The following is a 24,622-nucleotide window of genomic DNA, read 5'->3' on the forward strand; positions in this document are numbered from 1 at the left end:
GCAGCCGGACTTGTGTCTGCACCAGTGTCGCAGGGCTCTCACCAGGGGCCACACCAGGGCAGGAACTGGATAAGCCCACTGCTCCGGTGGGAACTCAGGGCTTGGGAGGCCAAGTGACGTCCCCGAGTGAACAGGAACCCTCACCGGTTGGTCTCTGGATGACCCTAGATGTGAGTGGAGGGAGCCATGGGGCAGGGAGTGGGTGACAGGGCGCTGATGGGCCAGAGGCCTTTGTGGAGGCTGGTTTCATAGTATGAATGCAGCACAAGAACTTGGTCTAGAGGCAAGGAGGACAGGGCTGATTGTGAAGATCAGGCGTCAGGAATGGTCCACACATGCACGTATGTATGCACGCATGTTCATATGCTAACCTCAACTTCCTATTGCCTTGAATTTCTGGCTTGTGACCTGGCCTCATCAACACTGACTCACCCTTGAGTGTGGAAAGTCCCCTATGGCTGGCCCTGCCTGCGCCCAGGCCCTTTCGCTGGCTTCCTAGGGTTGGGTGGGTGGGAGGCTGCAATGGAGGTTGGTCTGAGGTTGTAGGAAAAACAGAGTTTTGAATGGTCGTGCCTGCGTGATGCCACCAGGAGCTGAGGGGACAAGAGAGCACAGATCCAATCCCGTGTGACCTCAACAGGTTTCTGACCCTCTTGGTAGGTCACTTTCCTTATCTGGAACCAGCAACCTCCTCTCATGAGGACCTGGCTCAGAAAAGACTCCGCCCACCACACCCTAGGCTAGAGCTCCAGATGTCTTGCATTAAATTCTTTTATGTTGGGTATAAGACTGAGAGTGTTTGGGGATGCTGGGGAGGGTTGGAGAGGGGGACAGGGTGGGGTGAGCACCTACCTCTGGCCCCACTGGCTGCCCTAGCTCATCTTAGGCAGTGTGCACATCTGTGGGTGAGTCTCCATGCCCGCCCCCTGCACCCTGCCCCCAGCAAGGGGGTTGGCTTCTAGGTGCTGGTGGGGTGGTGGTGTCTCCCTGATGTTAACTGAGCAGGCTGTGCTCCCCGCTCTCAGGCAGAATGTGAAGGAGGACATGGAATGCCTGCCTCCCTCCTTTGCCGTCTTGCAGGGAGCACTGCTGGGCTGGGCGGGAGGTCCCTGGGCTGCTGGAAACAACAGCTCTTTCATCCAGCGCTTGGCCTGCCTGGCCCTGTGCTCCGCGTGCTGTCTGCTGTAGGCAGCAAGTTCTTTACTTCAGTTCTGAGGGGCAGTTCCTGCTTCTCTGGCTACCTGCTCGCGGATGACGAAACGAGACTGCAGGGAGCTGGTACCTTTCTCCAGGGGCACAACTGGTGGCTAGAGCTGTCAGGATTTAAACACATGGGGTTGAGCCCGGAGCGACTGCCTACTGCAGGGGACAGTTGGCATCGTCTCTGATGGGGCTGTGATCCAGTTATAGGGCACATGGGCTTGTCTGTTCATCCCCCGTCTTTGGTCAGTGGGTTGGAGTGCTTTCTTCCCAAGCAAGGACTATGGGGATGCAGACATGGAAGTCTGGGGCAACCAGCAGGGCGGGAGGTAGGTGGTCTCCCCCATGCCCCACCTACCTGAGAGGCGTGTAGGGACCAGACGGCAAAATTGTTGACCTGAGCCTCCTAGGGCCCCAACCAGGGTAGACCCAGGCACAGTGCAAAGCCAGCCGCTCTCTTAGGGGCTAGCTGCTGTGCCTATCATGTGGAGATGCTGTCTCCGAATGTCTGCCCTGGGGCAAGGCCGGGGCTCTGTAGGGGAAAACTTGTGATGGGCCTGCTGCGCACTCACTTGGTCAGGGTCCAGATGTCTGGAACAATCTGAAAGCCGGGGGCTGGACTTGAATACATGTTTTGGTTGCATTTTCTGAGTTCTTTGGGTGGGGAATTCCAGGCCCAGAGTCACAGGATTTCCTGTTGATTTCTGACTTCTCCAAGATCCGCCAAGGTCTTGTTCATGGCCAGGCACTGGAACTTCCTCCCAGCTACCTTGGGTGTATGTTTTGGGAAGACAAGGCCTCCAGGTTCACGGTGTCCTTGGGACAGGAAACTGTGCCTGTGTTGACAGAGTCCAGCCCAGCTCCTGGGGGCCTGGGTGATCAGTCTGTGCCCTGTCTGTTCCTCTATGGTGACCAGCAGTGAGCCGGAAAGGAAGGTGGCAGCCGCTGCGTGCGGAGCCTCCCTGTCGACTTGGGCTCTGCCCAAGCCCTCCTGCCTTTGTCCTGCTTCCTCGCCCCTTTGGCCTAAATGTGGTCATGGGAGGTGGTTTTGGTCCCCCAACTATACCTGAGGGCAGGCGGAGGTCTGCTTGCCTGACAGGGCTTGCTGAAGAGTCTTCTGGCCCTTCTCCTGCCGTGAGGGTCCCTCTGGCAGAGCAGAGAGGAAGTTCTGCCTGGATGCCCCAGCCCAGCTCCCCTTGTGTCTGTGGCAGCCACCTTTTGCTGGACCCACTGTCCACAGTCTACACCTGAGAGGCAGAGCCCTCACCCGCCTCCGGGCTCCTCCTTCCTGGGACTCCAGCACAAGCAGCGTCACTTGAGACTTCTGAGTGCTGGAGCCCTGAGAGAAGGGTGGGGTTCAGCAGGGCGGGAGGCGGAGCCGGCTGGAAAGACGTCCTCCAAAGACGGGCTGTGCCACTGCACGAGTCTATATGACACGGCCGATTGGTCGCATCCCCCTTGCTGAGCCTGCCCTCCCTTCTGTGCCCACCCTTCCCGGCAGCCACCAACAATCCACCGGAGTTGACAAGAGACAAAGTCTGTTTGCTGCCTTGCAGTCAAGGTTGCGGGCATTAGGGTGCTGGGAATTTGTAGAGGCTCTTGTGGCTGACCGCCAGGTTCCTCCTCCTGTCTGAGCCGAGGCCCTAGGCTGGAGCCAGAGTGTGTCTCTGTGGCGATTTCCCCTGGTGTTCAGTTTGGCTTTCACGCCTCCCGTAAGGACAGCCATCACTTGCCCCAGGGACAGCCGTTGCCCACGTGGATGAGGAGAGTCGCTCCCCATCCTGCTCCCATTCCCAAATATTCACAGTCTCACCTTCTCCCTGGTAGGGTGGTTTTGTGTTTGGAGGGGGGTGGGGCAGGGATGAATCTAACTCGTGGCGCAGGGGAAAGAGCCATTGCAATCGGTTCAGCCTGAGTTCACATTTGGACTTTGTCATCTGCTCTGTGAGTTTGCTCAAGTTACTCAATCTCTCTGAGCCTTAGAAAAGCAGGGTGGCCTCGGGGATAAAATAAGGGTGTGAACCCCAAGCTGCTCCCCTGTGCCTGGATGATGCTCTGTACCCGAGACACTCTGGTTCCCTGAGTGGGAGACAGGAGGCACAGGAGGGTTCCCGGGTGTCCTTGATGCCTTGAGAGATGGCCCAGCACCCTGACTGAGTAGCTTGGGGGCCAGGTCAGTGACAATGACAACCACAACACTGTCCTTTGCAAGCCTCCAGTGGGCCGCGCACCCTGCAGAGAGCTAGTGTGTCCGGCATCTAAAGGCCAGAACACACGGTCATGGCCATGATTAGGGTCCTTCTCTGGCTGGGTGCCTGGGCTTAGAGAGCGCGGGCCAGCCCCTGCTGCACCACGAGTGAGGGCCTGGACTGGAGCCCTGACTGCTCTGACTGGCATGAGCCCAGCAATGGCCTGCCCTGTGCCTGAGCCTCCACAGAGGGCACTGGGGGCTGCGGGGTATGGGGAGAGATGGGGCTCCAGGGTGAGGGGCTAGTTCTAATCTCGGCTTTGCCTCTGCCCACTGTGGCCCTCGGGGGGTCACTCTCTCCAGGCCTCTGCCTGTCCATCTGTGAGCTGGAGACGCTGGGCAGGGGTGTCATCTGGGAAGGCCACTGCGTCTTGGCACACGCTGGCACCTGGCGTGGCCTTGGCACACGGTGGCCACAGGGGTGGGTGACAGCCACACGGGGTGACCCAAGCTGGTGTGGGGCAGCGTGGGCCGACTGCATGACTGAGTCTCCACGGTGCCAAGGCCAGCCTGGGGTGAGGATGGTGCTGTGCTCCGCCCCAGAAGGTGTGTCCCTCGAGTGCGGCCCGCGGGTCCTGACCTCTGTTCCTTTCTCCTGCAGTAACATGTCCAGCGCCTTGGCCAACGCCGTGTGCCAGCGCTGCCAGGCGCGCTTCGCCCCTGCCGAGCGGATCGTCAACAGCAATGGAGAGCTGTACCACGAGCACTGCTTCGTGTGCGCGCAGTGCTTCCGGCCCTTCCCCGAGGGGCTCTTCTACGAGGTGAGCGTGCTCCCTGACCCTTGCCCCTGCTTCCCGGAGCCCAAGCCCCTGGCCCAGCTCGGGGTCTGCCCTCTGGCAGCCTGCGGGCCTCGCCTGGCCACGGTCCTCCAGTGACAGACTGGCAGACGTGCCGGGCCTTGGGCCGAGTGGTGCTCCTGCCAGCCCAGAACCTTGCTGGCCACCCCGCGGGGGCCCAGCCCTCACCTTTGTGAACAATGCTCTCCTGGTGTGCGTGCTGCTGAAGGAGTCACTGTTCATCCTGTCATCTCTGGGAGCCCCCGAGGTCAGACAGTAAACATAACCAACATATACCTGATGCTGCTAAGTGCTCAGGTTATAAGGAATCCTGGGGGTGGGGGTGGGGGGGCCTGAGCAGGGAGGTAACGTTTGAGCAGACCTGAAGGAGGTGAGGGAGCATGTGTGTACCTGCAGGAAGAGCTCTCAGCAGAGGGGACAGCAAGCGCAAAGGCCCTGAGGTTGGGGTGTGAGGGTTTTGGAGCAGCAGGAGGCTGGTGTGATGGAAGCAGAGGACATGAGAGGGGGCGGGAGAAGATGAGGGAGGGCAGGCAGAATTGTTTAACTCTGCAGGCCTTCATGGGGCCTTAGGCTTCATCCTGGGAGGGGCAGGACCCATACTGTCTGTCTGACAGTAGAAAAGGGCCTCTCTGCTTGCTATGTGGAGGAGAGACTGTGCAGGGGTGGGGACAGAAGCTAGGAGAACAGGTGGGACTAGTTATTTCTTTGGTAATCCAGATGGAAGGGAAGGGCTGAGCTGCCCTTGGTCCCAAGAGCAGATTGTTAAATTTTCAGCGATCCTGCAGGCTGGTTGCTAAATACAGTCATTATTAAAAGTTGAATGATGTATACATACAATGAGATAAAAGTAGCAGATACTCAAAACTCATCACTTCCTAATTGTTTTATTCCGTTTCACTACATGTTACTGTGCTTGTGTGCTGGAAATGCAGTACCGTGGTGGCTGCTGACATCTCTTCTCAATTCCACCTCAGCGTCATTTTGGTAGCTTCAAATTGACCACGGTGGGAATATTTACACCACAGAAATTGGCAAATGCTGCCAGGCTGCCTCAGGGCACACCATGGCAATGCTCAGAGGCTGGCTAGATTTTGAAGCTGAGGGGATTGGCTGACAGACGGCTGGGAGGTGTGTGATCTACCTGACTGAACAGGAGCTGCTGTTCCCCACGGTGCCTCCTGAGAATTGCTGGCCAGTGGTGGAGGTGGGGTGAAGGGGTGGAGTGGTACAGGGCCCTGTGGATGTGCCTATGATGATTTAAATTCCCGCTGCCCCTGCTGCGTAGGGCTCTAGCCAGGTGCAGCTTAATAAGACACTCTTAGGGAACAGGGGAAAACCAGATAAAGTTGTCAAGGGAAGAGAAGGCAGAGGTAGGTGTTGGCCACGCTTGGGGCCAGTGCAAGGGTCCTCCTTGCCCAGACAGATGGGGACATCATGCAGGACTCGGGGTGCTCTGTTGCACCCCATTCCTGTGCTTCTTCTTCCGGGTCCCTTCCCTAGATCTTCTGTGGCCCCTGGGGGAGTGGACCTCTCACACATGAAACGGGGCCAAGGGACACACAGAAGTCAACCTTGATCCCTGGGCTTCCTGGCATTAACATCCACCCGGAGCCCTAAGCCTGCCCCTGGGACCAATAAGGCCAAGATCTTCAGCAAACAGCGGTGGTCCTTTGAGGGGCCAGCCTTGCCGAGTTGCCAGCTTCCTCGAGGTCCCTCACTCTGCACTCTCCCCAAGTCAGACAGGGTAATCCCGTCCTGCCCTCAGGCCTTGTGCTGACTGCTCCCTGTGTGGAAATCCCTCTTCTGAGGATCCCCATCCCCTTCCATCTTTCCACTCCTTATCACCTCCTCCAGGAAGTCCCCCACCCATGCTTCCTGTGGTGGTAGCAGGTATACAAAGTAGGGTGCTTATTCAGCCTCCCCAAGGGCAGGTCCTCACCCCACCAACCAGTGCAGCTCAGAGGATGACAGTGCCTTCCTTGTCCTTTCTCTGCTGGCCCCATTTGTAGTTCGAAGGTCGGAAGTACTGCGAGCATGACTTCCAGATGCTGTTTGCTCCGTGCTGTGGGTCCTGCGGTAAGGATTCCATGATATGCCTGGGAAGTGGGGATGGGAGAGTAGGGAGCCCTGTCTCTCTGAGCAGTGGCCTTCGGACCCCTGTGCTCATCACCTTCCCAAGCTCTGGGGAGGGCGCCCTGGGGCCAGGCAGAGTCAGGCGGGCTCCAGTGTGGAGGAACTCTGGAGGGGGAGGGCACAAAGCCAGCAGGACCTCTCTCCTGCAGGCGAATTCATCATTGGCCGCGTCATCAAGGCCATGAACAACAACTGGCACCCTGGATGCTTCCGCTGTGAGCTGTGCGATGTGGAGCTGGCTGACCTGGGCTTTGTGAAGAACGCAGGCAGGTGAGATGGGCCTCACCACAGGCCCAGGCCTGGTCCAGGCGACTCGGGCTGCCAATGGGGCTGCCACCCCTGCCATCCCTGCGAGGTGGGCAGGAGAACTCTGTCTGGTTTACGGGTGAGGATGGGGGCTGGAGAGTGAGGGGTGAGGAATCGAGGCCACCCCAGGCTCAGGGCTGCTCTTGGGAGCAGGCTGACGGTAGACAGCCAGGAGGCAGGGGGCCGAAGTGGGAGCTCTTGGTGCAATGCGAAGATGAGGAGCTGTGAGTTAGGCTCCTGCCTGCCTGGCCACCCAGGCTGCAGCTGTCCCCCCTGTCCTCAGACCCCATGTGTGCTGCTGGGGGGAAAGCACTCAGCTGGGACCCAAGGGTGGTCCAAAATTCAGGCCCGGGCTCCCTTAGCAGGCTAAGCTGTCACCTTCCACGAAGACCTGATCTTTCTCCTCCCCCTCCCTGCCCCTCACTGTTCCTGCACCCCCACCCCCACAGCCAGGACCTCCCTTCCCCCTCCCTTGCCCTGACCTCCCCTGCCCTGCACCTGTGCTCCCCTCCCTTGTCACAGCGGGGGCTGTGTCCTTGCATCCAAAGCCCTGCTCACTCCCTGCTCCTCCAGCAAGGCTCACAGCTCTGGACCTCGCTGGTCCATTTCTAATGGCTCAGGCGTGGTGGCCCCCTGGTTCAAAGCACCCTGTCAGCCTTCGCTCCACGGTGACTCCCTGCAGCCCTTCCCAGCACCCAGCCGGCTCCTCCATCTCCCCGCTACTGCCCAAGCTGCTCAGGGCTCCCGCAGCCTTCACTGCCACTCCCGCTTCTCTCCGGGTGCCCAGGAGCCCATGTTCTGGTGGTCTCCTACCTCATGACTGTGCTGTCCCTCTCCTGGCTCCATTCCCCTTCCTCCACCCGTCTCTCTATGGTGGGCTCCTTTGGGGCTTTGCATTTGGTCCAAATGGCGGGTCTCTGCTGGGCAATCCAGATGTAGGCCTCCACCCTAGACCTCTCCCTTGGAATACCCCATTGCCCACATGCCATCTCCACAGTGTCTGGCAGGCATCCCAAATGCCACAGAACCCACCCAGCCAACTTTGAGTTTCTCCTCTGCTGGCAATCAGGCCTCACGGAAGCACACACCTGCCTCGTTAGCAACACCTCAGTTGTCTGTCTGCCCCCGGCTTGCTCCCCTGTCTGGGCGCTGGTCAGCATCTCTTGCTCTCTCGGAGCCCCACTTCCTAACGCCGCTGTAGTGACCTTGTCCGTCTGTCTTCTCCAGCAGAGACGTGTGCTGTTCATCCTGGTGTCTGCAGGGTGCTCACTAGGCGCCTGAGTGTTGAGTGCTGATATGAGGGACCATGGGGGGCAGACAGTGTAGCAGGGGTCCCGAGCTGCTCCCTGAGGTCACCTGCCAGGTGTGGGCCTAAGCTGCAGCTCACGCAGGGACTCCTGCTCTAGTGTTTGCTGGAAAAATCCAGAAAAGGCTGGACTTGTTCGGGAAAATAAAGTATTACTGTGGTAACAGCCAGGTGGGGCACCCTGCGGCCCAGGTTGGCACTGTGAAACCCACAAGGCAGAACGTCAGAGTCTGTGCGGGGTGGGCCGGCTGTGGGGCCAGCAGAAGCACAGTCCACGCTGCTGCCTGTGCCGCCACTTTGCCATTCTTGGGTTGGAAGGAAGAGAAGTTCTGGGGAGGGAGTTGCATTAACCAAAGAGAATAACTTTCAGTTATTAAAGTACAGTTATGTTTATGATCAGTATGCATGCATGCTAAGTTGCTTCAGTTGTGTCCAACTCTTTGTGACCTGGACTGTAGCCTACCAGGTCCCTCTGTCCATGGGATTTCCCAGGCAAGAATCCTGGAGCGGGTTGCCATTTCTTTCTCCAGGGGATCTTCCTGACCCAGGAATCGAATGTGGGTCTCCTACATTGCAGGCAGTCTTCTGCATTGCAAGCAGATTCTTTACCAACTGAGCCACCAGGGAAGCCCTTATGATCAGTATAACCAAGTACATAAAAGGACCTGTGAGGGGCATACAGGCCACCCTCTAAGCAAAACACCTCACAGCTTGGCCAGCCAGGTGAAGGCCTCTTGGGGAGGAGTAGGATCCTGCCCCTGCAGGGTCTGGGTTAGTAGGAGATAGATTCATTGGCCAGGCTGTGTGCACCCCCCCCCCCACCCAGCAGTGACAAAGCTGGGCTCCCCGTGATGGCCCACCCATGGTCTGTGCTCCCCCAGGACTCAGAAGGGACAGGGCAGCTGCCAAGAAGTGCTGGGGATTGTCGGCACATGCAGGTCTGTGTGTGCCAGGAGGGACAGAGAGCTGATGTGTCCCACAAGCCCTGTGTTGCTGGCCGTCACCTGGAGATCACCCTGAAATGTGGTTACAGTGTTCGGCTCTCATGTACTGCCTGTGTCCCCTAAATGCAGGGGCCTTTGGGAAAGGTGCCACAAAGGGAACTCAAAGCACCTTGCAGTTGAGAGGAAATCTTTAGACGCCTTCTCCTGACCGTCCACCGAGCCCTGCCCCCACCCGTGCCCGCCTTCTGGCAGGCGGTTCCCCTTTGTCTCCTGTGTTCTCTCTGCCGAGCTTCCCCGCCATGTGTTTCTGTTGCGAGAAGGAGGCCGAGAGCCTCGCAGGGGGCACTTTGGAGAGAAAGACGCTCAGTGTTCAGGAGTGTTCCTCTGGCTTCCTTGCCCATCACCGGGGGGCGGGTGCGGGGGGTGCGGGGTCCAAGTCACTGGGTGTCTAGTGGCTGTGAGTGAGCAGGATCAGCCCCGTGCCCGCAGAGAAGTGGCCGTCTGGGCCCTTCGCTGCTGCCTCGCCAGGGGCTGCTGACAGCCAAGACGGGACTCGGCACTGGGTGACGAGTTCGGGCCTGGGAGCGGGTGACGGTGAACGGCTGGGGTTTCGGTCTCCTTTCTCAGGGGAGGTGGCCTCCTCCTCGGCGGGTCTGCGGGGCGGCCCCTGTGGGGTCGGGGAGCGGGCGGGGCCCAGGCTCACAGCTCCGACCTGGCGCTCAGCGAGCTCTCGTTGGTCCTGCCGTCGGCACTGGCGGGTAGCCCTGGGAGCCGCTTGCCGCGCAGCAGGCTGCGCAGGGCATCGCGGAACTTCTCGGCCACGAAGAAGTACATGACGGGGTCGAGCGCGCCGTTGAGGCTGGTGAGGCAGGAGGTGATGCGGTTGCCGAGCGCCAGCGCGCGCTGGGCGGCGCAGGAGGTGCGCTGGCCGCGGTAGCGCAGCACGTAGACGGAGCGGTGCACGTGATAGGGCACGAAGCAGACCAGGAAGATGGCCAGCACCGCCGCGATCATGCGCACCGCCTTGTTCTTGAGGCGCCGCTCCACGCGCGGGCCCTGCCGCAGGCTGCGGATGATCAGCAGGTAGCAGGTGACCGTGGTGACGAATGGGAAGGTGAAGGCCACGGCCAGGGACGCCAGGGCGTGCTGGGAAGCCTTTTCCCTGTAGAGCTGCAGGCAGACCACCGTGTGGTTGGTCCGTACGGTCTGCGGGCTCACCAGCAGCGGGGCCATGGCCACGGCCACCACCACCCAGAGGAAGGCGCAGGCCAGGTGGGCGTGGAGCGGCCTGCGGAGCTTGAGGGACTTGACGGGGTGCACGATGGCCAGGAAGCGGTCAGCGCTGATGCAGGTGAGGAAGTAGATGCTGGCATACATGTTGAGGTAGAAGAGGAAGCCCGTGAGCCGGCACGGAATCTCCCCAAAGGGCCAGTGATTCCCTGAGAAGTGGTAGACCAGGCGGGTGGGGAGGACCAGCACGCAGGACAGGTCGGCGACGGCCAGGTGCATCAGGAACACGTTCGCAGGGGTGCTGGACTTGTGATCCCGGATGAAGAGCCACAGGGCCAGGGCGTTGCCCACAAAAGCGAGGATGAAATCCAGGAGGTAGAAAGAGGCGAAGAGGACGTTTTCCAGGGGCGTCTCTTGGCCGCATTGCTCCACAGGGGCCAGGGAGGAGTTGGCCAGTATACCTGGGGAGGCCTCCTCAAGGCCATTCATGCTTCAGCCAGAGGCAGAGGCACTGAGCCTGGAGGGAACAAGCAGACAGGCCAGCTTCAGAGAGGCTGGGACAGGCGAGGCATCACCCTCTGCAGACATGAGCTCTTGGAAGCCTCTAGTACCTGCTGACCCCAACCATGCTCGGCATTGCCTCGGGGGCTACAGGGCACCTCCTGTGTCCAGCTGGGGTTGGGCAAGTGTCAGTCATGTCCAACTCTTTGTGATCCCATGGACTGTAGACAGAGTCCATGGAATTCTCCGGGCAAGAATACTGGAGTGGGTTGCCATGCCCTTCTCCAGAGGTTCTTCTCCACCCAGGGATGAAACCCTTTCTGTTTTATATTTTGATTGTTTTTTTTTTTTAAAACCTCAAGGCATGTGGGATCTTAGCTCCCTGACCAGGGACCGAACCTGCACCCCCTGCTTTGGAAGGCCAGAGAAACCAAAACTGAAACCAGGGCCCGGGTGCCAAACTATTACTGGGGTCGGCTCCCCACCATGCAGCTGTGTCCCTGTAGAGCATGGGGAAGTCTGGGCAGGGCCCTGGGGTCCCTGAAGGCCACCTCTCAGGCCTGGGGGGGATGGAGTCAGCATCGTAGGGAGAGGGAGCATGGTGACCTGTCTGTCTGTCTGAGCCCCTGGTGGGGGTGGGGACTGAGGGAGGGACCCGCATCTTCTGTCCCTCCCCCCTGTGTGCTGTCTGACCAGTGGGGTGCATGAGTCCCCAGAGCCTTGCTTCTCATGGGTGGGGCACCTAGTCCTGAGAGCCTGGTGTGGGGGGCTCGGCCGACTCCTCCTCAGCATCACGTGAACCCTGCTCAGCCTCCCTGACCCGCCTGTCCACTAGGTTCCCCAGTGCTCCCAGCACCAGCCACGGGAGGGCCTCACAAGGAATGCAGTGTCCTGTTCTGTCTACAGCACCCAAAGGCCGTCCGGGCCAGCATCCCAAGGTCTTGAGCTTTTTGAACTCAGCCACCAGCCCTGCTTCGGGCGTGTTAATGGGCAGAGACTTGTGTCTTAGAAAGCCTGTGGGCCCAGGCCGGCAGTGGGTGTTTTACTACCTGGAGTAGTTTAACTAGAGCTTCCGTGGTGGCTCAGACAGTAAAAGCATCTGCTTGCAATGCAGGAGACCCTGGTTCGATCCCTGGGTGGGGAAGATCCCCTGGAGAAGGAAATGGCAAACCACTCCAGTATTCTTGCCTGGAAAATTCCATGGATGGAGGAAGCGCATAGGCTACAGTCCATGGGGTCACTTTAACTATCAGGAGGCAGATTCTTTTCCAGGAGAGGAAGAGCCATATGTCCCAGAGGTGGAGAGACTGGCCAGGGTGTTCTGGCCAAGATCTGCAGCCCCAGAGAGGCCAGGACCCAGGGAGGTGGCCTGTCTCTGCCCAGCCTTGCCCGCCTGGTTTACCCTCAGCATAAACCAGGGGCCATGGCTCAGAGCCCTGCTGGCCTCAGAAACAAACTGTTTCTGTCTGGTGACCCCAGTTCTGAGTGGGTCACTGGTGGTCCCTCCCCAACAGACAGAGTGACAGATTTCCCATTTTGATTTTGGTTGACTCAGGAGATTCACAAAGGAGAGGAAAGGTCCGAATGCCCCTCCTCCCCCAGGCCTTGGACAGATGTGGGCAGGAGAAGGCAGACCCCACGCGGCCCGCAGCCCCATGGAGGGCTGGGGAGGCGGCTGCCAGTCTCTTCTCCTGGCCTGGGGTTTCAGCGTAGGGCACCTCTGCCTACAGTGCAGCTTCAGGAGCTCCCCTGGATCCCACCTCCCAGCAGCCCCACTCCCCGCCTGTGGGCTGCAGAGGGGGCAGGAGGGGGCGCTCACAGGAGCAGCGGGAATGGAGCGGGGAGCAGCAGTTGCACACACGAGCCACAGAGGACCTGGGGCACAGAGGACCTTCTCATGTCCTGGGGTCCTCTCCTTTTAGTGACCAAGATAACAGTCCTGGCAGGGACTGACAGGTGCTCCTGGAGCATGGTGACGTTAGCACTGGCGGCCCCTGAGTGTGAGGCTGGGCGCCATCCCCAGGTGTGGGTTCCTGACATAGACGGAGCAGGGCCAGCGGTTCAGACTTGGGCAGCTAGGAGGGCAGGAGAGCAGTGCGGGTGTGAGGAGCTGTCAGGCCAGGCAGCAGCTTGACCCTCTGCGTCATGCCTCATCAGCCACCACTGGGGTCCCTGGGCAGCCCCAGGCACCCCCGCTGCCCCACAGCTGGCTGAGCAGGAGGAAGTCAGGGGCAGTGAGCATCTGGCCAGTCATTCTCAAGCCAGCGGAGGCTCTCGCCTGATCACGCCACCTTCTGATTATTGAAAGGATCCAGAGATGTCCCCCTGCCCAAATCTCTCCTGGACCCAGAGTGGTTCAGATTCCCTAAAATTCTAATACAGAGATTATTTCTTGTTGCTCCCAAGTGTGTGTGACCTGAGGCAGTGGGGGAAGTGGGGGAGGCCTGGAGGCCAAGTAAGGGAGGGGTCTTGATGGGGCTGGGGAGGGGCTGAGCTGGGTATCCTCCACTCTGAGCTACCCTGACGCCCAGACTCTGCCCACCCCACTGGTGGTACAGTCATCACCCAGCCCCTCTATGAGGTCTGCTCACAGGTACTGACCATCTTCTCTGCCCAGCGTGAGGCAGGCCTGTCTGGGCACTGCCCACGAGTCCTCAGGGGCAGATGTCCGCTGCCTCATTTTACAGATGAGGACATGGAGGTTCAGCATCAGCTAACTTGTCCAGGGTCATTTGGCCAGGGCAATAGCCCAGGAGTAGGAAGCCAGATCCTGAAGACCCAGCAGTGACAGCCAATACCTCCGCCTGCTTTTCCTCCAGGGGCTGATGGGTCCCTGCTTCGAAGGCTTGTGTGGAGCTGTCTCCCAGGCTCAGCGCCTCTCCCGGGGGCCTGGCCCCAGGAACAGAGACACAGTTTGCACCACCCTTTGTTCAAGAAGCAAGACTTTCCAAATGGTGGCAGTCGAGCAGTGGACTGAGCGTGGCGCCCTACGTGTGCACAGGGGGCACCCAGTGGGCTGCCTGGCACCCGGCTTTCTGCTCCTGCCCAGGGCCTTCTGAACCCTACCACTAAAGGCCGCATGCACCATGCTCTCTCTGGGTGCAGACTTGATTTCAGAATGCTTTCAGGCTGTGTCAGGCTTGTTGCGATTACTCTAACCTGCCCCTGCATTACAAGTTTTAATGCTGGTTTTGCAGTGGGTCTGGGGGGGCTCCTGCTCCTCTCCACGTGTCCCTAGAAATGCCTGCTCTCACGGTCTCTCGACGTCTCACTGTGCTCGGGGCAGGGCGGCTGGGGGGCGTGGGGGCCCCGACCATGGAGCAGGTGCAGGGCTCGGCCTCTGGAGGGGACATGGGTGGGCGTGCAGTGGGAGGAGGCTGAGGTGGCAGGCGGTCTGTCGGTGTCACCGGCACCTGTCCCTCCTGCCTCCTTGTTGGGCCCCTCCAGGTGCCCTGGCTAGAGGAGAAGAGTGCCGGGACTGTCGCTGCAGCCCTGGGGCCACAGCCTGGGCACCCACTCTTCCTTTAAAAGCCCCCGCAGTGAGACAGGAGCACCGCCCACGGGCTGCTCTAATTCAGACCAGGGAGGCCTCGATAAGTAGGTTGAAGCGAGATGGCAGAGATTATCCCATTCTGCCTCTGCTGGGCCCACGCTGGCTGCCCGCGCCCCCGACCGCGCTCCCCAGCCCTGCCCTTACCTCTCACAGCGGGTCTGGGGCAGCAGGTGTGCTGCGGCCTGTGGGTGGGTGGTGGCTCCGTGTGGCTGGGGTAGAGGCCGGCTGGCTATTTAAGGAGAGGCAGGGAGGCTGCACCCCCTCGGGCCCTGAAAGGCTGCTTCATTCCTGAGGGGTGCCCTGTGTGGTGGGCCACTCCTCTGGCTGCCTCTGCTGCCACTGGGCTGTGAATATTCCAGTGTGTCCCAGCTCCCCGCCCCCCCCCCCTCAGCCCCCAGCTGGGTCGCCGAGCGTCACAGAGGCCGAGTGTGTGACTATCTACGAAGCCGTGGAGTGGGCGCCGGCTGGGTGGGGGTCTTGGCTGGGACCGACAGACAACAGGATGTTTCAGAACAGGGTAATTTCCTACCACGGGGAGGGGGCCAGGGAGGGGCTGGTTGCCATGACAACGGGCCTGGGTGCCCAAGCCTGCACTGGCCATCAGCAGAGCAGGGGATCTTGTGAATGGGGAAGGGTGGGAGACCGAGGAGTCTTGTTTGGTCAAATGAGAGGGAATTCTTTCAGCACACTTGCTGTAGGGTCCTTGTGTCCTGCCCTGTATAATGAGGCCCCCTTTGGGTGTGCGGAATAAATCATGGCCTTTATCTCCAGCAGGGCCCAGCTGCAGGCTGCCTCATAATGGGGCGCTGTCTGTGGCTGTGGGGACCCGGAGGCCTGGCCCTCGTCTGTGGGGGCTCCTCCTCTGGACAGGAGGCCTGGGAAGAGAGCCACTGCTGCCTGCCCCCTATTGCTCCTCCAAGGCTCCTCCTGGGAGTCTGGGGGGTGGCTGTTTGGATGTCGACAGTGGCTACTCCAGCAAAGTTGTTTCTCTCTGTCTTTCCCAAAATGATACACCCAGTAGCACAGGGCACCAGACCACTATTTCTAGTTTCAAAAGACTTTACAACTTTTTTAGTTAAGATGTTTAAAGATATACATGCTATCACTGGGAGGAACCTCCCACAGGTACTCTCTGAAATGTGCTCTTTCACACAGTCCTGTGCACTTGGGATTACTGCCCATTTTACAGATGAGGAAACTGAGGCTCAGAAAGGTGACCTGACTGGCCAGCCACAAACCAGTGAGCTAGGATTCGGACTCAAGCATGTGTCACTCTAAAACTTAGGCTGCATGTGTATGTGTTTTGTCTTGTTCTCTTCTGTTGCACCTCAGTGGTAGAATTCCTAGGTTCCATCTTCATTCTACCTTGGAAAAATTCTGCAGGTTGTCCTTAGATCTGGTGCTGGGATCAGGTCTGTTGAAAAGATATTTCTCATCTGGGGGTCCTCTGAGAGAGCAGGGTTCCTCAGTTCTGTCTTGACCCGGAGCTGGTGGAGTGTGAGGCTCCCTCCCCACTGTGGCCCAAGGTAGCTGTCTGGGAGAACTGGCTCATGGTGGCTTGAAGCATGGGAATCTGGCTGGCTTCCCTGAGTGCAGATGTCTGTTGTTGGATGATTGATGACAGTGGTTTTAAGGGCACTGAGTGTTGCAACCAGATTTTGAGGAGTTGTGCTCATTTTGGTAAACTTTGAGGCAAAAATATTTCCTTATGGGTTGAATGTTGTCTTGCTGCTAAGAGGAATCATCAGAATTGGAGTGGAGCGGTGGGGAATAAACACTCTCTGAGACAGAGACATAGCAGGTGGCAGGTGTGGCGTGGGGAGGCTCTGCCGTGGCAGGAGATCTGGGATGGGGCTGGGCACAGGGTGTCTTAGGGAGAGTGGGGTGGGGAGAGCTCACTGGGCTTCAGGGACCTTGCAGGGGAGGGGAGCAAAGCCTTACCCAGGAGTTGGAGACTACAGCCCAGGCCACAACTGTGGGCCCTGGGCGGGTAGAGGGAGCCAGGGGTCCCAGGCCAGGAGATGGCCTAGTCTCAGTAGCCGTCAGGTCTTGGGGAGATGACACCTGCTGTCCTCCCCTTCCTGTTGTTCACAGTTGCTCACGTACTCACGCATCAGAAGATGCATCCTGAGCCTCTGCCTTGTGCGGGGCACCCAGGCTTCGGAGGAGTACAGCTGGGAGCCTGTTCACAGCTTAGAAGGTGGCTGCTGGGCACTCCTTTGGGCCCTTGTCCTTCAGCCATGGGGAGATAAGACACACTCGGGGCAAGCAGAGGGCAGTCCAGACCCAAATGCAGTGGCCAATGCTACGGTCAAGGGCAGGGAGTTCGCTGCCCTGGCATCTAGGATCTGCCTACCACATCTGCCTGGCGGGGGTGTGGGGTGTGTGGGGTGGGAGCGGCATGGTCCTGAGTCTGAGAGTTAATCTTTTAAGAAGACTCCCTGTGTGTGCTTAGATACTCAGTTGTGTCAGACTCTTTGCGACCCCATGGACTGTAGCCCGCGAGGCTCCTGTGTCCATGGGATTTCCCAGACAAGAATACTGGAGTGGGTTGCCATTTCCTCCTCCAGGGGATCTTTCCAACCCAGGGATCGAACCCAAGTCTTCTACATCTCCTGCATTGGCAGGCAGATTCTTTACTTGATCTGCCTCTGAAAGAGGCCAACACTGGTGTCAGGTGGGCAGGAGGCTGGTGGGAGGGATGGGGGCCTGGAAAAGGGAGGGCAGGAAGGCCCAGATGCTGACAGCGCTGGCAGATCAGGTGGCAGGTGGGGGATGGGAGCGGGGCACTGGGGCCTTTGTATTAATGCATCTTTGCCCGGGACACTGAATCTAAATTCCTGCCGCCTGTGAGGCCCAAGGAAACAGAAACCATGTTGATTTCTCTCAGTAGAGACCACAGCTGTTGCCCAGAGGAGAAAGTACCATCAGAAATTACTCGGAGGTCTTTACAAAAAAGACTCTGTAATGACAGTTCCTAGGTCTGGGGGGCTCCATCTGGCACAACCGTGCTTGTCTTTGGAGACAGAGCAAGCCTGTAGACGTCCGGGTTCCTCTTTGTTGGGAGGACCCCTGAGGAAGCAGGTCCTGAGTGCCCGACGGGCCTGGCACTCCTTGGCTCCTTGACTGGGCACAGTGGGCTGGTAACACACTGTACAGTTACTCCTATGTGTTGAAAGATATTTGAAAAATAAAGCGAATTTTTGAGCTGTTCTTGTCCACATGATGTCCTAGGCTCAGAAAAAGCATAAAGAAGAAAAACACCATGTTTGCCTTGCGTCCAAAGACACCAGCACCAACTTGCCGCCGTGTTTCCTTCTGCTTTTTGTCCTGTGCTCCTCTTAGAGGGCTCACCTGTGGCCTTCCCAGCAGCAGGATTGTTGGCTGGCTGTTCCGGGACACTGGGCTGAACCCCCAAGGCTTCCCAACATTTGTTCAGGCTGTAGGGGTGAGGGTGGTGTTGTTGTTCAGTCGCTCAGTCGTGTCTGACTCTTTGCGACCCCATGGACTGCAGCACGCCAGGCCTCCCTGCCCTTCACCAACTCTCGGAGCTTGCTCAAACTCATGTCCATCGAGTCGGTGATACCATCCAACCATCTCATCCTCTGTTGTCCTCTTCTCCTCCTGCCTTCAATCTTTCCCAGCATCAGGGTCTTTTCTAATGAGTCAGCTTTTCGCATCAGGTGGCCAAAGTATTGGAGCTTCAGCTTCAGCATCAGCATCAGCCCTTCCAATGTATTGATTTTCTTTAGGATTGACTGGTTTGATCTCCTTGCAGTCCAAGGGACTCTCAAGAGTCTTCTCCAACACCACAGTTTGAAAGCATCAATTCTTTGGTGCTCAGCCTTCTTTATGGTCCAGCTCTCACATCCATACATGAGCACTGGAAAAACCACAGCTTTGACTAGATGGACCTTTGTCTTCGGTGTTCGGGGATGTCTTCTCCAGGGAGGTGGCCCAGCTGCCTGGGGGCGCTGCGGAGGGGAGGCTGTGTTCCTCACACCCGCCTCACTCCCCACAGACACCTGTGCCGACCCTGCCACAACCGCGAGAAGGCCAAGGGCCTGGGCAAGTACATCTGTCAGCGCTGCCACCTGGTCATCGACGAGCAGCCCCTCATGTTCAAGAATGACGCCTACCACCCTGACCACTTCAGCTGCACCCACTGCGGGTAGGGGGAGAGCTGGGTGGAGGTGGGACAGCCCCCCAGGGCAGTGATGGGCTGGAGAGGAGGACCAGGTGGGCAGAGGGGCAACGGGAGAGTGGGGTGCAGGGGCAGATAGAATGGGGGCCCGAGGGCAGCCATGCAGGAGACGCCTCTCTTTGGGGCTCCGTTCAGGGAGGACTGGAGACTCAGAGGTGCATGAGGGACGAGAGAGGAAGGAGAGGCTGCAGGGCACCCCCCACTCCGCCGGGTCTGTCCCAGATGCCCAGTCTGATCTAGGGGCGGAGGGGCCGGGAACAGATCTGTGCCAAACAGAGGCCTCCTTCTGCGAGGGCTGAGCTGGAATCCCATGCCCTGGGGCCTGTCTGGGGCACAGGAAGTCTCCAAAGAGAGCAGAGATGAAAGCAACGCCTGCCTGAGGGGCTCTGCAGGGACAGAACTGGGGTGGGGGGCTGTTCAGAAGCTGCTGCCTTGGGTCTGGAGGGGCGGGAGCTGGGCAGTGCCGTCACTGGGGGCTCTGCGCTGTCTTCCAGGAAGGAGCTGACCGCAGAGGCCCGGGAGCTGAAGGGCGAGCTCTACTGCCTGCCCTGCCACGACAAGATGGGGGTCCCCATCTGCGGGGCCTGCCGCCGGCCCATCGAGGGCCGGGTGGTCAATGCACTGGGCAAGCAGTGGCACGTGGAGGTGAGCGAGGCCGGTGTGGACAGCAGACTTGGGGGGGCCCCAGCTCATGTTCACAGCCAAAGTCTGGCCCTGCTGCAACCCCTCCACACTCCCTCCCAGAACCGACCTTCCTCTTGGGTGCTGCCCTTCCTGGCCCCTGGCCGGGGGTGGGTCAGTCCGTAGGACCCAGAGACCTGAGGGCACAGAGCAGGGCCAAGCAGGCACACCACCCTTGAGGCGTCCTTTCCTTCCTGGCCTTCTAGAGGATGCCAAAGTCCTGAGACACCCCCACCCTTCCTCCCTTTCCTGGCCTTCTAGAAGATTCCAAGGTCATGAGAATACCTTGGGGACATTGGTCTGGGGCACCCTGTGGGATTGTGGCTGATGGAAGTGGCTGTGTGTACAGCTGTGCAAACTGTGAGCTCAGCCCACCTGCGGGCAAGATGGTCCGGCGTGCCCCACTGGGTCTCCAGGCCTCCGCTGGGGGCTCCGGCACTCACAGTCACTGCCTGGAAGAGAGGCATGCAAGCCTGTGGCCAGGCCAGCTCTGCATCCCACAGGCTCTGCCTTGGGTGGCCCCTCCGTGAGGGTCCTGATGTGGCCCCTGGCCCCCAGCCTCCCATGGGAAGGTGAGTCATCACACCCAGAAGCCTCCCGAACGGGAAGACGTGTCCGGTGACTCTGGGCTTGTGGAGACAGAGGAGTCCGCGGGAGTGCAGCCCTCTGTGCTGCAGGCGCCTCGCCGGCACCTGACCCCTTGGGCTGCAGGTGCCTAGCAGCAAGGAGTGAGGTCTGCTAAGCAGGGGCAACTCACGGAGGTGTCGGCCCCACGGCCCTCCTGTGGGTCCTGCGAGCCCCCGACCCCATCAGCCTCTGGGCTGTCTCCTGGGGACGTGGCTGCTGCCCCAACTCTGCCATTGCCGCCCCTCGCCCCCCTCCCCAGCACTTCGTCTGCGCCAAGTGTGAGAAGCCGTTCCTGGGGCACCGGCACTATGAGAAGAAGGGCCTGGCCTACTGTGAGACCCACTACAACCAGGTGCGGGCTGAGGCAGGGCAGCAGGTGCCAGGCAGGGCGGGCTGGCCGGAGAGGGTATGGGGCAGCCTCCTCCCCTGGGAGTCCTGTGGCGGGTGCTGAGTGGGGCTGTGCCCCAGGCCTGTGAGCTGAGTGTCTCGGGACCTGGGCAGCCCCTGTGACCTCAGTGTCCCCATTTGGGAAATGTGCCCCGTGGCCAGGCCTGTCACAGGGACTGAGTGAGATGGCATGTGAAGTCCTGGGCTCTCGGGGTGACATGTGCTGCAGCCCCCCTCCCTCCTACCAGGCCCAGCAAAACTGCACAGAGAATGGGCTTCCGGCCCTGACCGCACTCCCCAGGACGCCAGGGCAGCAGAGGGGCCTTAGAGGGGGCAGCATCACCACCTCCATCTTGGGGGGCGGTGATTCTGACGAGCCCTCAGGCCCCAGCCTGTGCGCTAGTCCATGAGGCCTTGGAGGCCCGGGTAGATGTCAGGAACTGCCCTTTGGGGCGGGGTGGGGCGACCCCCCTGGCCAGGGCCGGGGGCATGAACGCCCGCATGTGTGTAACCCCCTGCTCTGTCCACAGCTCTTTGGGGATGTCTGCTACACTTGCAGCCACGTGATCGAGGGCGATGGTGAGGCCCCGTCCCTGTGCCCGCTTCCTGCCCCAGCCCCTGTCCCCTGCGCGCTCTGGGCTTGTGGGCCCTGCAGCCGTGTGCCCGGCTGGCCCCCCCTGTGCACAGGGGGCCCTGTGGCTGACCTGTGGGGTCACTGAGCCTGCGTCTGCCCCTCACAGTGGTGTCAGCCCTCAACAAGGCCTGGTGCGTGCACTGCTTCTCCTGTTCCACCTGTAACAGCCGGCTCACCCTGAAGTAAGTGGTGCACCCACCCCTCACCGCAGCCCCCCCTGCGCCCGGGCAGGAGAGGAGCCACAGTGGGTGGAGACCCACACAGTGTCCGCCTCCTCCCCTTCCCGCTCCTGGAGCCTGCTGGGGACTCTTGTTGGAGTTGGCTGTCTCTAGGCAGAAAGGGAGGCCTGGAGGCCTCCTACCTCCCATCTCCTACCAGAGGTCTACCGTGACCTCTGGCCACAAAGTCACGCCCAGGGCAGGCAACAGGCTACTGTGTGGGAGGTGGTGTGCTCCAGGCTGGGGCCCAGAGGAGACCCCAGCCTTCCTGACCGCTGCCCGTCTTCCCCAGGAACAAGTTTGTGGAGTTCGACATGAAGCCCGTGTGTAAGCGGTGCTACGAGAAGTTCCCGCTGGAGCTGAAGAAACGGCTGAAGAAGCTGTCGGAGCTGGCAGCCCGCAGGGCACAGCCCAAGTCCTCGGGCCTCCCCACTGCCTGAGAGGCCTGCCCCCCGGGCCTGCCTGCGCGTCGCTCTTCTGCTGCCCGAGGCTTCACTCCCCAGTTCAGCTCCCTGAACCTGCCTCATCTCGCTCCTGTCTCTCTGCTCAGCATCCCTCCTCCTCCCCTCCACCTTCGAGCATCCTCTTCTCCCTCCTTCCACGAGGCCATGGGGCAGGGGCCTGGGTGTGGTGAGCCTATGACAGGTCCACATCCACAGTTTCGGCCCAAGGTCCTCCAGGGCCAGGAACAGATAGGGGCCGGTGTCACCTGACTCAGCCTGCCCTGACCTGTCCCATCCCTGCAGAGGCCTCATGGCAGCTTGGCCAGCCTCTGCCCCACATGGCCCAGATGGAGCCCCCAGCCAGGCAGCCGCCCTGGGCCCTAGGCCACGTGGGTGGGGGGCCTCTGGTAAACCGTCCTCTCCCCCACCACATGCTCACTCAGCCAAGGAGGATCCCAGTACCCAGACCAGGCCGGCATGTCTTGCACTTCACCCTACACAGCAGCTGGAGGGGCCCGGCGCACCCCGCCTCGGGGGCGCGTGCTGATTCCCTGGGTGCAGTCTGGAGCCAGGAGGTGATGGGCTCCAGTGGGTGGCTCACTCCTGCCCTCCAAGAAGGACATTACACTCGCACAACGAATGAAGTCTTCTTTACACCACCCCAGGGCCTGTGTGCTTTGTGGCATCAGGGTGGACGTGCTGCTGCAGTGTGAGAAAGACAAAGACCAGACTGGACAGGCATCCCAGGGCCAGGCTGCAACAGGGCCTGGAGAAAAGGTCAGCAGATACCCTCAGTCCTTGAGGGCTGGCCTCGTGGGTGGAGTCGGGGGACAGGCCGGCTGGGGGTCCAGGGTGAGCCCAGGCCCCAAGGCCCTGCATGCTGATCCTCCCTCTGTGTGGGGAGAGGGGCCCACAGCTCCTCCAGCAGACCCCCCTGGCAGCCTCCCGTGCCCAGTGTCCTGATGGGGAAGGAGGAAAGCTGTGCCAAGGGGCCCATAGGGAGTCCCTTCCTAGTCTGAGAAGCAGGAAGGGAAGGAGGTGGAAAGAAAGGTGAGACACGATGGAAGTCATTCTCTGAGGATGAAGCTGTCCTCCCTGTCCCTGGGGGGATCATAGTGCTCTTTGCTTTTAACAGAAGGAACTTTTCCTGGCCAGCACCTCCTGGACCTCTGGCCCATCTAACCCACAACCCTCTTCTCTCACTGACACACACTCCCCAGTGCTCCATGAACTTTTATTGAACATTCCTAGGGGGTCTTCTCATCATCCACCCATCAGCTGTGAGGCCTACCACTCCCGGTGCCGCCCTGGGTGCCTGCCTTTGCCCCTTATAGTCAGCACCCAGGGGAGGGACCCACTGGGGTGCCAAAGGGTGGGAGGGGGTGTTCTGGGGAGAGGGCAGGCCTCGGGCCCAGAGGAGGGCCCTGGGTGAGCCCCACAGGGATCCCTGACTGTGGAGGGCGGCTGAGTGGGCCAGAGGACCCTGCTGCTACGGGTGGCTTGGGACTGAGCTGCGGGGCACCCGCTGCCGGTTCACGGTGCTTATCAGCTGCTGCACGTACGAGGTCAGCAGATCATCCATCTTGTAGCCCTGCATTAGGGGAAGGTGGGGTACAGTTAGGCAGGGCGTGGACCAGGGCTTGGGGGGCCCAGCTTCTGCCTCAGTGACACCCTAGGCAGACGTGGTGACGAGAGAAGCAGGACTGTGTCTGGGCCCTGAGTCCTCATCCCTCCTAGGACCACAGAGCCCCCTGCCAGGCCTCGATGCCCCTGAGTGACACGCCCCGCCCTCCCTGCACTGCACCTCCATCGAGTCCTCCACCAGCCCAGCCTGGCCTGTCCGTGCCAGGCGTGGGAGCTGGGCTCTCCCATGAGCAACTCACTCGGTGGCATCGGGGGTCAAGGTGTGGGAGACCTAGTGTCCAGAGCCTCTGGGTGCTTTGCGTCTGGGCTGGGAAAGGGACCTGGGGCCCCCGGAAGGCCCCCCGGGCCTGGAGCTCACCAGAGAGGTCTCACACAGCAGGCGGCTGCCCCGGCCCAGGCCCCCCAGCACCATGTGGAAGTAGGTACTGCCGCTGCTCCAGCTGGCGATCTTGGTGAAGGGGTAGGTGGTGAGCAGGTCCTGGGGCCACAGCAGGAGGGTGGGTCAGAGCCAGCCAAAGCCCAGGAGGCTTGAGGGGCCCCGGGTCTGAACTGCTGCCCGGGATCCTCCAGAGCCCGGGGCCGATATATAGGAGGACGGGAGCCCAGCCTCCCTGCACGGGGGCCTCCCTGGCCCTGCCAGGGCCCTCTGCTACCTTGGTCTTGGGGTGGATGAGCAGGACCCCGTGCCGGTTGATGGCAATGAGGATGATGTCCGGGTGGGAGGGCTCCGAGGTTTGCTGGGGAGGGAGGGCGTCACAGAGATCGCAGCCCCTCCTTGAGACACACGCATGCATACGTGCCCTCCCAGACCTGGCCGTGACCCTGCCTGTGGCCTGTCTGCAGGAGAAGCTCAGGCTGCCGGGGCCAGAGCTGTGTGGGGCCTGATTGGCCAGGACAGTGGGTCTGGGGTGCAACCTACCTTCACCTCGAAGAAGGCAGACCCGAAGGTGGGCCACCGGCAGATCCACTTCAGGAAGGCCACCTTGGCCTCCTCCACCGTCTTGTCCTTGTGCTTGTTGCAGGCCAGGAGGATGTTCTAGGGAAAGCCAGGGCCAGTGAGGTCTCAGTGGAGACCACAGCCTGGCTGGGCCGCCACATGAGGCCCTGAGGCTCCGGCCAGAACAACGGCTGCTGCCTGAGGCCGTGGGTGGCAGACCCAGTCCACCCTCCCGCAGCCACACGTGGGCAGGACCCCTACAGGGGCAGCAGCCAAGGGCCCCCTCTCCAGCCCCCAACAAGGACCTTCTTCCATTCCTCCGAGGACATTAGGCGTGTGAGGTTCTCAGGCACGAGTTCCCGCAGGATCTTGGGGATGCTGGCTAGCTGGGACTGGTCATCACCAAACCTGGCCTTGTAGATGAGGCCAGCCAAGTGGATGGCATCCTCCCTTGAACACTTGTGGAACCCACGCAGGTACTTGGGCAGCTCCTGGGTGAAGGAAAAGCTGGACTTTAGGCTCCTACCACCCCCAGCTTTGCACTCAGGTGGTAGCCCAGTAGAATCTAGGAAACAGAGCCTGCAGAGAAATAAGGTCCTCAGGGTTAGGTTTCCAGCAGAGGGAAGGTG

At 60.3% G+C, this 24,622-nt stretch overlaps 3 protein-coding genes across 7 annotated transcripts in view; 1 reads left to right on the forward strand and 2 right to left on the reverse strand.

Moving 5' to 3' along the window:
• Nucleotides 1-22,069, forward strand: part of LIMS2 (LIM zinc finger domain containing 2) — a 34,594-nt gene extending 12,525 nt beyond the window's left edge. For 4 of the 5 annotated variants that reach the window (XM_061135218.1, XM_061135220.1, XM_061135219.1 and 1 more), the window contains exons 2-10: nt 4,050-4,209; nt 6,255-6,321; nt 6,528-6,648; nt 18,240-18,389; nt 18,917-19,067; nt 19,990-20,082; nt 20,648-20,696; nt 20,858-20,933; nt 21,262-22,069. In XM_061135218.1, coding sequence (XP_060991201.1) covers nt 4,050-4,209; nt 6,255-6,321; nt 6,528-6,648; nt 18,240-18,389; nt 18,917-19,067; nt 19,990-20,082; nt 20,648-20,696; nt 20,858-20,933; nt 21,262-21,409 — 1,015 coding nt within the window. In that variant the 3' untranslated portion in view covers nt 21,410-22,069. Of the gene's footprint in view, nt 1-4,049; nt 4,210-6,254; nt 6,322-6,527; nt 6,649-18,239; nt 18,390-18,916; nt 19,068-19,989; nt 20,083-20,647; nt 20,697-20,857; nt 20,934-21,261 lie in introns of those variants that run through there. The other variant, XM_061135221.1, reaches the window with a different exon arrangement.
• GPR17 (G protein-coupled receptor 17) lies at nt 9,192-14,540 on the reverse strand. Its single transcript, XM_061135434.1, has 2 exons — nt 14,363-14,540; nt 9,192-10,681 (listed from the first exon to the last, which is right to left on the reverse strand). The coding sequence occupies exon 2, from the start codon at nt 10,651-10,653 to the stop codon at nt 9,634-9,636; it is 1,020 nt and encodes a 339-aa protein (XP_060991417.1). The 5' UTR covers nt 10,654-10,681; nt 14,363-14,540; the 3' UTR covers nt 9,192-9,633.
• Nucleotides 22,070-22,632: 563 nt separating the features above from the next.
• The window catches only part of MYO7B (myosin VIIB), a 92,549-nt gene continuing 90,559 nt past the window's right edge, over nt 22,633-24,622 (reverse strand). Inside the window, exons 44-48 of the mRNA XM_061135216.1 lie at nt 24,299-24,484; nt 23,976-24,092; nt 23,710-23,793; nt 23,415-23,534; nt 22,633-23,003 (exon numbers count right to left, since the gene is read on the reverse strand). Of these exons, the coding sequence (XP_060991199.1) occupies nt 22,902-23,003; nt 23,415-23,534; nt 23,710-23,793; nt 23,976-24,092; nt 24,299-24,484 (609 nt within the window). The 3' untranslated portion in view covers nt 22,633-22,901. The remainder of the gene's footprint in view (nt 23,004-23,414; nt 23,535-23,709; nt 23,794-23,975; nt 24,093-24,298; nt 24,485-24,622) is intronic.

Source organism: Dama dama, chromosome 33 (assembly GCF_033118175.1).
Source record: "Dama dama isolate Ldn47 chromosome 33, ASM3311817v1, whole genome shotgun sequence".
Taxonomy (NCBI): domain Eukaryota; kingdom Metazoa; phylum Chordata; class Mammalia; order Artiodactyla; family Cervidae; genus Dama; species Dama dama.

What these genes read in the sequence shown, in the direction of transcription:
- GPR17 (XM_061135434.1), bottom strand. Translation starts at nt 10,653, where the DNA reads ATGAATGGCCTTGAGGAGGCCTCCCCAGGTATACTGGCCAACTCCTCC.